The sequence below is a fragment of the Elgaria multicarinata genome, chromosome 9 (assembly GCF_023053635.1).
Source record: "Elgaria multicarinata webbii isolate HBS135686 ecotype San Diego chromosome 9, rElgMul1.1.pri, whole genome shotgun sequence".
Classification (NCBI taxonomy): domain Eukaryota; kingdom Metazoa; phylum Chordata; class Lepidosauria; order Squamata; family Anguidae; genus Elgaria; species Elgaria multicarinata.
Window position 1 is genome coordinate 53,251,808 of NC_086179.1, and position 15,182 is coordinate 53,266,989.

At 39.4% G+C, this 15,182-nt stretch overlaps 1 protein-coding gene across 1 annotated transcript in view; it reads right to left on the reverse strand.

Moving 5' to 3' along the window:
- Window positions 1–901: 901 nt before the first annotated feature.
- The window catches only part of TRHDE (thyrotropin releasing hormone degrading enzyme), a 280,840-nt gene continuing 266,559 nt past the window's right edge, over window positions 902–15,182 (reverse strand). The window contains exons 16-19 of the mRNA XM_063133867.1: window positions 6,209–6,376; window positions 5,510–5,650; window positions 1,945–2,026; window positions 902–1,052 (exon numbers count right to left, since the gene is read on the reverse strand). Coding sequence (XP_062989937.1) covers window positions 909–1,052; window positions 1,945–2,026; window positions 5,510–5,650; window positions 6,209–6,376 — 535 coding nt within the window. The 3' untranslated portion in view covers window positions 902–908. The remainder of the gene's footprint in view (window positions 1,053–1,944; window positions 2,027–5,509; window positions 5,651–6,208; window positions 6,377–15,182) is intronic.

Genomic DNA, 15,182 nt, shown 5'->3' on the forward strand with positions numbered 1-15,182 from the left:
TTGGGGTGGGGGTCATGCACCAATAGCTGTGTAACTACCACACTGAGTAGGATCTACTGAGTATCTTTTGCTGAATAAAAATAACAAAAAAGGATGATTTATGGATTCTGCCTAAGAAAATATACGATCCGCTTGCCATAAGCTGCACAAACCTATGATCAAAGAGCTACATTTGTTATTAGCTGATCAGCTGTGAATAAAATTCACTTTTGAAACCCCAACATATTGTGAATGTATATGTATCCTCTGAATGCATATGTATCCTTGACTTAAAATGCGGGAGCATTTATATCATCGTTTGCAACTCAAAAAGAGAGTTAGTGTCCAAACAGAAACCAAAAGACAATCAGAGTGCTTACGTAACTGGCCTGCGCCATGAAAAGGTGACACTTTTATCACAAGTTGCTCATATGTATCTTTTACTTCCTCCTTTCCATCCTACCTTGCTGTTGTAACACTGATTGTCATGAATAGTCTTTGTGCTTTTGCATAATGCCCATCTTTGATGTAACAGAAATTCACATACAAAACGTGGACACCTTAAGTAAGCATGCTGGAATACAGGCAGGAACCATACAACCATGCACGGATATTCTGAGGGGTTTCCCCTCAAAACTGACATTAACATTTACATGCACCACTTAATATCACATTTGGCCATGGAACAGTGGGGACTGGGTTTTGTAAGCATTCATGACCTTTTCTCTTTGTCAGAGTTTCCACCCCATCCCAATCATTTTCGTTTACAGTTTTGAGGAGATCGGTGCAAAAATATAATATATCTATATCTATATATCCTTCCAATTTGAACTGGTCTTCATTGTGTTTCCAGTCAAAGGTTCTTGGAATTCCACATTGTGCCTCTCCTCTTGCACAGTTTGGTACAAAGTCTTCATCGGAAACACTGATCAGTGAGCCAGTGATTTTTTCAGCCACTGAAATAATTCTTCTTTATAAAGCGTTTGCCACCGGACATTAGCTTCCACTGTTTCAACAGCTCGGGAGAAAGAGGCAGCAGATCCCTCCTCATAGGTCTTTATAAAGTTCTTTAGCTGGAAATACAAGTTAACATGTTAATTTGGACTGAACTGATATGAGTATGATCTTCCAATGCACATGAACAAGTCTTATATTGATGACAAAGTACTACGTTTGCTACCGAGCTTCTTGTAATATTTTGCATGGAGATTTATTACGGAATGCAATAAGGCAACAGCCTGCATCAATTAGGTGTGATGCAATTGCTTCAAATTGTGCTGGAAGATATTGACGTGCCAATGCCTGATTATATTAACATCACTTCCTCTGTCTCTCCTATAGCCCAGCTGCTTTATGTTGCAGACAGCTGGGCTCTTATCAAGTTTTACTCCTACATAGGAAACTAAATAGAGAAAATTGGAAACACTCCTAATGTAGCTTTAGAAGCTAATGTTAAGCTAAAACACTCAGACTCCTCTCTGAAGAGCCTGAGTTTATCAACTATTCTAAAAGATGTGTTTAATTAGGCTTGAGGAACATATTTAATTCTTTATTGTAAATGACTGGATGTTTATGCCTGAGTTTGAGGGGCTGCCTGACATTGTTACAAGCACCACCACCAGCAGTAACTGTTCTTAGATTTTGTAATCATATACAAATTCACTCTGTTAACTACACATAATTCAGAGTACATTCCCACTAAACTCCTTGGATTTATTTTTGACTAAGCAAACACAGAATCAGGCACTTAAACAAAGGGGGGGGGGGGAAGGACAGAACAATTTCCCTTAAATGAAACGTGCATCTGTTCTGTGCACACATCATTCTTAGGTGTTGAAAAAGCGGCGATAGGCAACATTACAGGACAAAGTATATAACCTTATCAATTTTAGGTATCAAAGACATTTTAAAAGAACAAGTATATATTAAAAATAACTGCAAGCACTGAGCCCGCATAATATTTACCTCATTTAGTTCACTCTCTGTATTAAGAAATTCTGTGACTCCACTGATAAGTTTTGAATTCATAAATAACGCTTCTCCATATCTTCAACAGCAGGTCGAAAACATAAAAATGGAATATATTGAGCAACAATGGCTTTGATTATTCAGATTTTAAAATATTTATATTACAGAAATACAGCCAACTGAAGTTTCTTTCCTATGGTTTCTGCTTCACATATTCAATCTAATGCATAAAAAGCGGGGAACACCTAAGCTGGGAGATCTATTTATGACGAAACCCTAAAATTTATTTACCCATAACTTCATCTTTTTCTATTTTTCTTATCAGCAATCTTATTTAAATGATTTCTGTTGTTTATAGAAATTCCTCATACCAGAATATTTACTAAATTTAACCAAATGCAAAGCAATTAATGTAAAAAACCACATTTCCTGTGGCCTACAATATAGAATACAATCAGTTACATTGAGCCAAGAACCTATTCACTGATAGCAGAACTAAAAACGTCCATGTAGTAGAAGACCAGCTGATATTCGAACTACAGATTATCTGGCTGCTTTCTTATTCTCAGTATACTATCTGCTGATATCTTCAAAACACAACCAAGCATGACTCTAATTGTGGAATTTATCAACATATTAGCATTTATACAGCCATTCAAGTGCAACTGTTCATGTGATAAACTAACATTTATTGGAGTTGACTGGCTCTATACTCCCTTCTGCTTAAAAATGGAAGACATTTCAATTGCTTATTTGAAATTACCCAACAATTAGGTAGCCATGGGTCTCTATTCGAAATGGAACAGATAGGACTCCTTTACACTATTCCCTAGTGAACAATGCCATAATGCTTTCTCTATGCAATATTGATAGGAAGCCACCTCATGCCAAGTTAGACCATTGAGCCATCTAACTTGGCATTATCTACACTGACTAGCAGCAGGAGGAACCTTTCCCAGCTCTACCTACACTGGCCTCAGATTTAACCTGGGAGCTATTGCAAGCAAAGTAAGCTATAGCTTTTCATTGTGCTTTTGTTATCTTGTAAGTATTTCAAGCATGACTTTTCCCCTTTGTGAGAGCTGCAAGATCCCCATAAAGCAACCTTCGCCAATTGAGTGTCCTCCAGATGTGTTGGATTGCAACTCCCTTGATGCCCAGCCAGCAGTTATGCTGGCTTGGAATTGTGGGAGTTGCAGTCTGATACATCTGGAGGGTATCAGGTTGGGGAGGGCTGCATAATGCATAGCAGAGTCTGGCATGCACACATACCCCAAGCTAGGCTGCTATATAGAACATATGGCAACACACTTCCCATATCCCCATCCAACCTGCCCCTTCTACATACTATAGTTAAGGAACAAAAGCTTGGAACACAAAGGGCCTCCCATTTGCTCAAATGCCTTCCACTCAAAGGCCTCCCATTTGCTCAAATGGCTTGGTATACTGAGTACCTGTGCAAATCTGCCAAGAGGGGGAGGGAACAGGGCTATGTTATTTTTCATGAAGTTCCCTGCATGTCACGATGCTGCCCCCCACAGAGGGAAATCATGTTCTTTAGAGTTTGTCATTTCTCTTTCACGTAACCTGTTGTTTCATGAATTCACATTGAATTTTAAGTTGTCTTGTTCTTTCCCCCATATGTGCACTTTACTTTGCCTGCATGTTAAGATCTATTTTCCTGTCTGCCCTTGTTTAAATAAAGCATTTGATTTGTAACCTTTTTACTCTCTGGTTATTAGAATTTCAGATTCATAGGATATTGAGATGGAGAGGAACTCCCCAAATCAATCAATTCCAGGTCCCCTGCATATTATGGCAACATCTAGAATAGTTTTTGCAAAAAAAAAAAAAACCATAGAAAGAAATAGCTACATCAACAAAGAAGGGGAAACATATTAGTTTGGGATATTACTCTGATAGTGAAGTTGACAGCTCATAACTTTTTAAGGCTAAAATAAAACATCATGAGATCAGAAACAACAGCTCTCTCCTACCCTCCCCCCTCCTCTGCACGTAAAGAAAGAAAATCAGATGTTTCTGATTCTAATTTGCTGCTAGGTTTCCATTTCACCTGAATGTAGAAAACTATGGTTTGCACAAATCATACTTCACAATCAAACTGACCCTTGATTCCTAATAATAGTTTAATGTTACATCTAAGTGCAGTCAGTGTGTCACTGGTCATAAATTATATAAAATGAATAATGCACAATGGAAAATCTAATTCATGAAGATAGCAAATGTTTTCTAAACTTTATGTAATTTATACACAGGCTATGTATACTGTATTAGTATTAATAACTAGAATTGTAATGTATTTTAACTGTTGTCATAGTAATAATTTGCCTAGTCTTGGTAACTTTTAAAATTGTCATTATTTAGATAGTTCCAGCCTCCAATATTGAACAGGATTAATTAGACCACAACTCAGGAAAGACAAATCTGTCAATTTTGGTTTCTCTCAGTTTCTCATTTTTCCAGTCCCAAATTTGGTTCATCGCAAAGTTTGAGAATTTTTCCAGGCTTAAATTCAGTTCATCCTTAATTTTGTGATTTAATTATTTTTTGAAGTCATTTGAAAAGTCATTCACATTTTAGTACACATTTCTTATGTTTCTACCTAATATATATGTTTTTTGAAAGCAGTTTTCCTAATGTAATGCCTTTTTGAACATTATTTCCTAATACATACATTTCTGTATTCATTTTTGATGGAAGTACTCCATCGCAAAACTCATTGAACTACAAATTTTGGGCACTTCCCAACACTGCTGGCCCATTTGTACTATTAATGTAACACTAGTGTAAGCAACCGCTAGTGGCATGCCAATAGCATAAGCTGGCACAATGTCCACATGTCAGTAGTGAGGATCTTGTGGGGGTTTGAGCAGGGGTGGAATCCATCGGGTGCCCTCACACTCGGCATCCTGGACCCCACTTGCCGAGCTGCCTGCCACTTACCGGACCTGTCTGTGAGCTGCAATTCAGTCCATGAGCACATGGTAGCACCCTATCCTCCTAGTGAGCCATTTTGCACAGAAATGGCAGTTTGGGCATTTCTGGAAACTAATGTTCTGTAAATGGCAGCCATAAAGGAGCCATTTCCATGACATTAATTTCCAGAAATACCTGAGCGCCATTTCTGCGTAAAATGACAGTTTGTTAGGAGGGCCAGCAGCCCTGCGGCAGTTGCCAGGCCATCCCGTAACTCGCGCAAGTGGGTGGTGATGGCAGCTTGGCGAGTGCCTGAAAGAACCAGATGGAGTCCAATCAACCCTAGTCAATAAAGAATGTGGAGAAGCAGTGTAGGGGATACTTCTCAGTGGTTTGAAAGTGTAAACTTAGATTAATTTGCATTAAGCTGCAAACTGAATTAATTTCTCTCCCATCTCTAAGCACAACTAACTTTTATGCTTGAATAACTAAGCCTTAAATGTCAAATGATCCTGTATTCATACTGTGCTCATGTACTGAGGGCGGTTGGTGAAAGCTGAGATAGAACATGAAGAAAAAATGAATTGTTCAATACTAAACATTAAATCAAAACATTCATGCTTACCTTGCATTCAATATTTTCCATTTTTCTCTAAAAAATTTCCAAGCAAGATCTCTTCCATGTGGATTTCGAGCTACGTGGATTATGACATCGATTGCGTCCTGATCCAGGACAACTTCGGAATTGAGAGACAGGTTAAGAAGCCTTGAATGGAGATGGGAGGAAAAGTGCTTAGTTTTACTAACAAAAATATTTCAACATCATGCTATTTTCTATCTTGGGATTCCCAACAAAGATCAGAAACTGCTACATAGTTATTGAAATTCATTGCAGAGTTTTCTATTTGCGTTTGTAAAGTACTGAAAACAATCTAGGGTTTGACACAGAGAAAATATTACACCCTATTGTTGACCTATGTATGGCACATATTTGGTAAAAGCTGAAACTGAATTGCTTGATTTTAGATTTCATCCTAAACACTAGTCTGAGAACATGCTTACCCAAAATTTACATGAGATTTTCAATCATTTCACGTGATCTTGGAACATATGATTTGGAAGAAATGCTTTCCACATAACACAAACATTTCCATAACTCATAGTTTCAGAGAGAGAGAGACAGAGACAGAGAACATGAATTATTCTTTTGCTGTCAACAAAATGCTTCCATTTTGTGGAAAAATGCTCAGGGAAAAAGTGATCACTACTACTATTTATACAACAACATTTGAAAAGTCAGGAAATATCTACTAAATTAGCACACCTGTTTAACAAATTTCTGTCATCACTACAAGTTAAAGCTTCTAACAATATTTTCTTCTCTGAAACTGCTGTAGTAGAGTGGAATTTCATCCAGATGAACTCCCATACATCTTCATCCATCAGTGAAACTCCTGTGCAGTAGACGATGTCTCTCACATTTAGTGGTATTCTTTAAAAGAATGTATTAAAAAAAATAGCAATATTGTATTAATAGTTCAACAGACATAACACGTAAGTTAAAGTTATGTGTCCCTTGGTCATGCTCCTGGTAGTGACACAAGGATCAGGTTGATATAGTGTGAATCTACGTATTATACAGGCGTTCCGTTACAGGCCCTACCATTGTGTCGCATCCAGTGAGAGGCCAGATCTACACCAAGCAGGATATAGCACTATGAAAACAGTATAAAAGCTGTATATAAGAGGCAGGAGCCACACTACTGTTTTATATCAGTACTGAAGTGCACTGACAACTGTTGGGGCCCATTGACACATACCATATATCACTCACACCGCTTTCATAGTGCTATATCCTGCTTGGTGGAGATCTGGCCAGTCTTACTTAGAAATGACTGGGATTTAAGTTAATAATGACTAACTTAAGTCCTAGTCATTTCAAAAGTAATTTCAGAAGGACTAACTTTGGATCTAGCCCCATTTTTTTAATTTCTTAAAATGTGACCCCAGACAGGGATTCAATTTGGAACAGGGCTGAAGGAGGAAATAGAACACTTGCCCCTTGTGCTGATTCCGACTTAAATATCCCCTCTCCAACCTATTAACTGTGGAAGGAAAACTTACAGACACCATTTTTGTGCCCCTAAATTGTGTGACTTCTGTGGCTAATAGCAGCTTTGGGTGATGAGATGGGGAGAGGAGGGGATTTGAATTAGGGCTATGACAAAGTATGGTATACTCCCTCCCTCATGGCACAGAACTAATCCTTATGGCTGCCATCTAATGTCTAATTTAGCCCACAAACGGTTGACAAGGCTATGCAGGCCTAGTTCTCAAGTTCTTCCCATTTTCTCTTGCTCCAGAAACAAAGGTACAAGTTCTGAGTCTCCCACTACATCAAGAGTAAAATGAAGAGAAGGTCATGGGCCACGCCTTCCATTTTCTTGAGTGAGATGTGGGGAAGAAACTGCTAGGGTTTCTTTTTCATGGGGGATTATTAACCAAAATCCCTCTTCCAAGCAGCTGGCCTTCCAAGGCTCCAAGGATCTCTAATTTGAGATAATTTTACTTCTTAAGTATTTGTAATTCTTCAGTTTTAAACAATCTACTAGTTTGATGTGCACTTCTTTATCAGCAAAATGTACAACTGCATTATTTCCCTAATAGTGATGTAACAGCTGTATAGATATTACTCTCCAATGTGTTTGCATTTTAGTAACACAGTGATTGGGCTATCTGCAACTTTTAAGAGATTGCTACAATACAGTTCTATGTTGTAGTTGCTAGATAAAATGGTAATCAGCTTAGGCCTAAGAAAGACTCTTGCTTTTCATCAGTGTAACACAATACTTAATTAGAGATTAAGAATAAGCAGATGCGTAACTCAACTATGCCAGTGCAGCCCCTAGGATACTCCAGTCTGTGCAGTTGATACACAAGACTGCTCATGTGGAACACTTCCTGTGCCAATGCCAATAGGCTGTATCAGAAAGCAAAATAGAGGAGGGCAAGGAAAAGCAAAGAATAAATGGGCATTGAATCACATTTTCCCCTTCCTAATATCAAGGAATGGGGTTGGGAGGAAGCAACAATATGTTGACACGCTCCCCACCCAAGAAGGCCCAACTTGAACTTACAACCAAAAATAGCCAAAGGACCTGACAGAACTACTCATTGCCATTCAGCCTGCCCAGCAGATTTGGGCTGAATTGTATTATTTATTTATTTATTTATTTATTACATTTCTATACCGCCCAATAGCCGGAGCTCTCTGGGCGGTTCACAAAAATTAGAATTGTAGAGAAGGTGGAAGCAACAGGCTACCATCCTCATAACATTTTGTAATAAGAAAGTGGTATGAAAGGAGGATGACTGCGTCAATCCTAATGTTAAACATATCTTACTCTGGAGTACTTACTTATTTGCAAGTACATTTGTACTTGCAAGTACATTTTACACTTACACCATAATTCTGTTTCACTGTCTGGTGGCAAAAGGCACCCAGTATTTACATTTTTATTTAAAGTTACCGTGTCCTGTTTTTTAATCATTTAGCTAGCATTCAATGGCCTTTTCCTATAAGCAGGGCTGTAAGCCAACAGAGCCTCCAAGGAACAAGAAGGCATCTGGAAATAAGCAGGCAATTCTTTTCAGGCTGATTGTCTCATTAGCTTTGAGTACCCTGCATTGTACACTGGCTACTTCATATTTGGATATAATCAGCAAAACACGAGCAGAACAGTGCAGCATCTGAAAAGATGTATCACTTCCAACAATGAGAAGGTGCTTATCTCTTGCCTCCAAAAGTTTATCACTATGAAAACTTAGCCAATTCATCAACCCCAGTATCCTTTGTTCAATACCACACTTTCTGTTTAACGTAACAACTGTAATTATTAGAGCGGCAACAAAGTAAGCAATGCCTGAGCTTCAACTGAGGAAGGGATCTTGAACACAAATGGTGTAAACACATGCTAATAACCTTCCTTCTGTTTTGTTTATATTCATGAATCACATGTACTAAGGATGCACTCCTATCCCCAAAGCAGCTTATTTCTAAGTGGACACACACAGCCTTGCACTGCAAATCTATAGATCCTTTTTAGATCTACTTCAAATACACTTCCAAATGCATTAAGTACAGGTTTGTTGCGTAGTTAGGAAATAATTATGAAAGACAGACAAGCATGAAACAAACAAAATCATGTACCTATAAAAATACAAGTTACAGCCTTACAGTGCAAGGCTAAGTAAGGCTGGGTCAGGGAATAAAGGAGTGGATCCTCTACTACTTCCAAAGCCCTGCTGGTATGTGTTGGCCAGGGTGGGAGGGATGGGGTGGGGCAGCTCTGCCAGGCTTCAGGCTAGCTGATTTTAAAAAAAGTAATCACCACAATTGAAAACAATAGTAGTGGTGGTAGAATTAGCTACACCAGCTCCATGCTGTGCAGCTAATTTGTGCTCCTCTTGGTGTTATGGGAGAGGCTTTCGATCCAGCAGATCTAAAATAGCTCTAATCTGCCCCTGACCTACAATGCCCGCCTTTGGGGCCTACTGCCAGCTGAATTCATGCCTGCAGAACTTTCTGTGGTGGTAAATGAGGCTTCTGGGCAGACAGTGCCCATCAGCAGAGTTTCTCTCTGATGGCAGACAGAAAGTGCTTTCACATATTAATCCATCCTGGGTGGCCATCTAAGGGGGGTGGTTAGGATTGCTCTGTCCAGATGTATACTCTAGCATACCTGATGGTAAGCCACTGAACACAATGGACTTACTTCTCAGTCAATATGCATAGGGTTGTGTTGTTTGTATTAAGCAAAGATATTCATTTGTTATATTAAACCCCTCCAGGGACTGCATTCCATTTTTTAAAGCAAAGCTATGATGAATACTTCAGTGTGTGTGCAAGCACTAACTTTTGAAAGCATCATTTTAAATGACTTTTATTTGAATACTGTTGTGATTTATGTGATCTTATTTATCTTGCTTAAGAGTCCTGGTAAGGATAAAATATGTGGCTAACATATTTTCTGATTAAAAATTAAACACTTCGGGAAAACGTTAAAAATTAAAGAGAAAAAAATAATTAAACTCATGCTGTGCTTTTACAGAGAAATCTTTTTTCCAATGATTAATAATAAAGCTTTACAAAGAGTTAAGAATAATCGTTTAAGTTATAATTAATTAGTACATGCTTATTCTTGTTTAAACTAAGTTCTAACAAATGGAAATAATTTATAAAATAGACCCTTAATTATTTATCTTCTAGGCAAATGGTGTTCTAATTTCTTAAAATGTAATTGGATGTAGTATAGGCAGTTCTTTGATTTAGTGACATTTTTCGAAACATTTAAGGAAACATTTAAGAAAAGAAATTAATCAGAAGTCCTGTTTCAATTCTGAGAATTTGGCCAAATCTTATTTTGCTTGATGTCGCTAATTACAGAATTGTTTTATATAACACTCGCATAAGAATAAAACTAACTTTTCAAAAGTCTGAATGTATGTAATAATTGCTTTTTTACATGCTATGATGGTTATGCTGCCATTTGGGCATAAGCTCCATTCATGTCTAACAAACTGTTTCCAGCACAGCATGTTCTGTAGAGGAAAGCCCTTTAGGGCTCATCTAGTCAGCCTCCTTTCAGCGTACCATGCATGGAAGATGTTCTTCTAATCTATCTTAAAAGTCAGGGGAAGAGATTCTACTACTTCTTTGACCCAGTTATTCCATTATCCAATCTTTCCCACAATACTTTCTGATATCTATCCTAAACCTGTGCTGTTACAATTGCCATCCATTGTTTCTTGTACTTTTCCCTTGGTGTGTCTACCAAAAAGTCATTTTCTCTCTTTTTATGAAGGCTCTGAGGTAATAATTGTGTTTATTTAGCTTTCAAGTCTCCTTTTTCTGTGCAAAATGAACACAGTTCCAGGGTTATATCCAGTATTATGCTAACATAAAAAATGCACAAATTGGCAGTGTTCCGCTAGTGGTGACACAACTTGCACAAAAAACACGCAATAAAGTTGAAATCAATTGTACAACGCTTTGTGTAACTGCTTGCAGAACATCTTGTGCAACACCTTCTGGAACAACCTACAGAACACCTTGAACAATAACATGTTTTTTAACACCTTGTGCAGCGATCCCCAACGTTTTTGGGCTGATGGGCACAACTGAAATACTGGTAGCATATTGTGGGGGTACTCACAAAATGGTTGCCACAGAGGTTATGGCACAAAACTACAAGGAAGAAAGGAGATGAGGTTAAAAAAAAATACCCAAGAAGCAAAGTACAAGGCAAAGGTGGCCTGAGTTCTAAAACACAAAACAACTGTTTTGAGCCCCCAGTTTTCTGCTCCCACACATATTTCATAGAAAGCAAAACGATGAGGGTCAAAGGAAAATAACTTAGATAAGGAAGTGAATACAAAGCAGAGGTAGGGCCTGAGCCACAAATGGAAAATCACATATTTTCCCCCACAAAGCACAACAAAATAACCATTTCACTGGTTATACAGATATATTTCACTGCATTATACAGATATTTTAATATGGACCACTTTTTATTTTACTTTATTATATGAAGTGGTATAGAAGTAGTATAAATAAATAGGTAACACACACACACACACACCCAACACACACACTGTTCAGATGACATGCTACGCCATTTTGAACTAAACATTATGGCTTATGTCATTTGAACCATTCCTAACTATGGTGGCTACTTAACCACAGTTTAAACCCGCTCACTAACCACTTGCTGCAAATGGTTAGCAGCCTAACCATGATTTAGTGTGTTGTCTGAACAGCACCCACACACACACAAATAAATAAGAAAGAAAAACTGGTGATGCTCAGTGATACACACAGAAGCAAACCCCCCACCCATACCACCCAAAAAAAACCTAGACAAAGCACATACCACACAAAAACAAACAATAGCTAACACCTGCACCATATTAAAATAACCAAAAAACCAAAAATCCGCAGGCAACCCTCCCCCACCTGCCACAAACACACACAGTCCAGGTAAAAAGCACTTGCCTTGCTGCCTACCACCACCATATTACATTTGTCTTTTTTCTGGCCATGCTTTAAAACAAAGCACTAGGTTGCCGCCATCCACCATTTCTATTTTATAAGTACACCTCTAGGATCCACTTTACTTTGCAGCATTAAAATTCTTTCTTTAAGAGTAAAATAAATAAATGAGGTGGAGTGGATTTTCATATCAGAGAAGCCTTCCTTTATCTCTATTTGGAACAGTAAGGCTGTAACCCTATACACACATGTCTGGCAATCAGCCACACTGAAAATAATAAGACTTGCTTCTGAGAAGAAAAGAATAGGATTGCACTGTTTCAGCGTGGGGTTTGGACCACATGACCTTTCTGATCGCACTGTTCTATAGTTAAATTGCTTTTAAGTCACTCATGAAGCCCTTAAATTAACCGATAACATACACAGTTCACAGAATGTAGAAAGTGACTTTCTTTTACTCAACTAACTAAAAAATGAAAGGAGTAAACTGGCTTCTTAATGGCAGCGTTTAAGACAATAAAATCTTCATTTCCTTGTTATCATGTTAATCCTTAATCCTACAGGGGACGTATGCCCTGGGTCTCCTGGGTCTCCACTAAAGTCTTGATTAAGTTGTACCCAGCACACTCTTCTTTCTACTTAAACAGCTTTATTGATTTCACTGTAAGATTCCTCTCCATTGTTGGAATGGCCAGTTAATTAACTAATTTCAGAAGCATTGGTTTCTATCCTCTTCTCGTGTTCTTCTAAAAATAGCATAATGTATTACTACATTTATGCCTGCATAGATAATGTAGCCAGTTGGTTTCAAGTGAATTAATCCTTAAGGATATCTATAGCAGAGAGCGAGAGCCAGTGGGCTAATCTACACCTGCTGACCTTTCGCAACAGAGGAGGGGGGATTGCGACTTTTCCCCCCTCCACGATCGGCATTCACGGGACACACAGGAGTGAAGTTTCCCACAATGACAGGAGTGCCGTTGCAGGAGGACGTGTGTCCCGTTACGGCGGTTCCGCATGTGTGTCGGTAGAAGTGGGCGGGGCTAGGCAGATGGCTATGGGGCACGGGATTTTTTTTTACTTACTCCTGAGGGATGTGCACCAGCGCAGATACACAGCATCACATGTGAGGATAGGAACTATGACAAATATGTGCTCCTGTGCAGAGATAGGTTTGCTTTTTTTGAAAAAAAAAAAAAAAACTCAGTGGCAAAACATGCAGATACCCATGCACACGCCACTCACAGCTGATTGGCTGTTCACTGAGCCTGGAACTCGCAGCGAACAGCAACGAACTCACAAAGAGCGGACACACCGCAAACATTCTTTGGAATGAATGTGAGAGAGACGGAAAAACCATGACAAAAGCAGTCAGGGATATTCTAGTAAAAGTGAGAAGTGGAGCTGCTATCACCGTGGGAGCAGGTTAACGTCATGTGGACTGTTAGTGACGACTACGATACAATCCTGCAATAAATGGCTGGTGTAGACTTCCCGGTGTCAGAAAGAACTATATTTTCAGGTAAATGCAGATTCGCTGACATATCAGATATTTATCCAAGAACATTCAAAAGAGTGGGCACGTTCCTTTGAGGCCAATTTCAAATTATGAACAGTATTTAAATATGGACAAATTATAACCCCCCCCCCCCTCCCCACAGGTTTATGAGAAGAAGCAAACAAGCACAGAATCACCTTAACAATAGTGGCCCGATGACCAATCAATGGGCCTGTTCAGACATGCTAAGCCATGGTTGGGCTGCTAACCCTCCTGCAGCAAATGGTTAGTGATCATGTTCAAACCCTGGTTGCTAAGCCATAATGTTTAGCTCAAAATGCTTAACCACTGTGGCTTAGTGTACCATCCGAACAGGGTCATTGTGATAGTATGATCCAGATTTCAACATCTAAGGTCCTCCTCCGAGTGCCTACTCCAAGGGAAGCTCGGAGGATGGCAACAAGGGAGAGGGCCTTTTCAGTGGTGGCCCCCCGACTGTGGAATGATCTCCCCGATGAGGCTCGCCTGGCGCCAACATTGTTATCTTTTCGGCGCCAGGTCAAGACTTTTCTCTTCTCCCAGGCATTTTTAACAGCTTTTTAACAGCTTTTTAACAGCTTTTTAACAGCATTTAACAACGTTAAGTTTGTTTTTAATGGACCCCACAATTGTTGTTTTTAAATGGATACTGTTGTTTTTATACTGTTTTTATGTTTGTGTGTGTGTGTGTTTTTAAATTGTATACTTTTAATGTTTACTATTTTAAAATGTTGTAAACCGCCCAGAGAGCTTCGGCTGTGGGGCGGTATATAAATGCAATTAAATAAATAAATAAATAAATAAATAAATAAATAAATAAATAAATTTCTGTGTGAAAATAAACTGTTTCTTTGCAACTGAGGAAAATAAGGGCTGCCCTGTTGATCAGGCCCCAAACCAGTTGTTCAGTATTCTGTTTCCATACATGCTCAACCATATGCCTCTGGGAAACTCAGAAGCAGGACAAGGATGCAACAAGCCTTCACTATTTTTTTTTGTCTATTCAGAGATATATGGGCTTGGAATACGTAGGTCCCATTTAGCTTATTTTGGGAAGGACTAGAGCTCAGTGGTAGAATGCAGGCTTCTCCAGAGGGGGCTGTAAAAAACCCTTGCCTGAAGTCCTGGAAACTCCATTCCATTCAGTGTAGAGCAAGGGCAGGTAACCTGTAGCCCTCCAGCTGTTGCTGGACTACAGTTCTTACGATGCCTGATCAAAGACCACATTGGCTGGGGCTGATGAGAGTGAGAATCCAGCAACATCTGGAGATCTAAAGGTTTCTTACCCCTAGTGTAGACGATACTGAGTTAAAAGATCGAATGTCTTGACATGATATAATGCAGCTAACTATGGCCTTAGCTAGACAGGGCTTTATCCCGGGGTGAACCCTGGAATTGTCCCTGTGCGTCCACATGACGCACAGGGGATCCCGGGATCAGGGAGGGATCATCCCTCCCTCGCCCCGGGATAGAGCCCTACACTTTGGGCCTGGTTTTTTCGTGGTCTCCGCGGAACGTGTGGCCCGTTGCCGCGGGTTGACCCGGCTCTACACGAGGCTGCACACAGAGGCGCAGCACTTCTCAGGAGCGCTGCGCCCATCGGGGTAGGGTGGGGGGAGCGGGGAAATTAAATTATTTTTTTTTAAAAAAAACTTAACTTTCGGCGCTCCCGTTGCTTTAAAAAAAAAACGGCGGGCACGACGCCTCTCC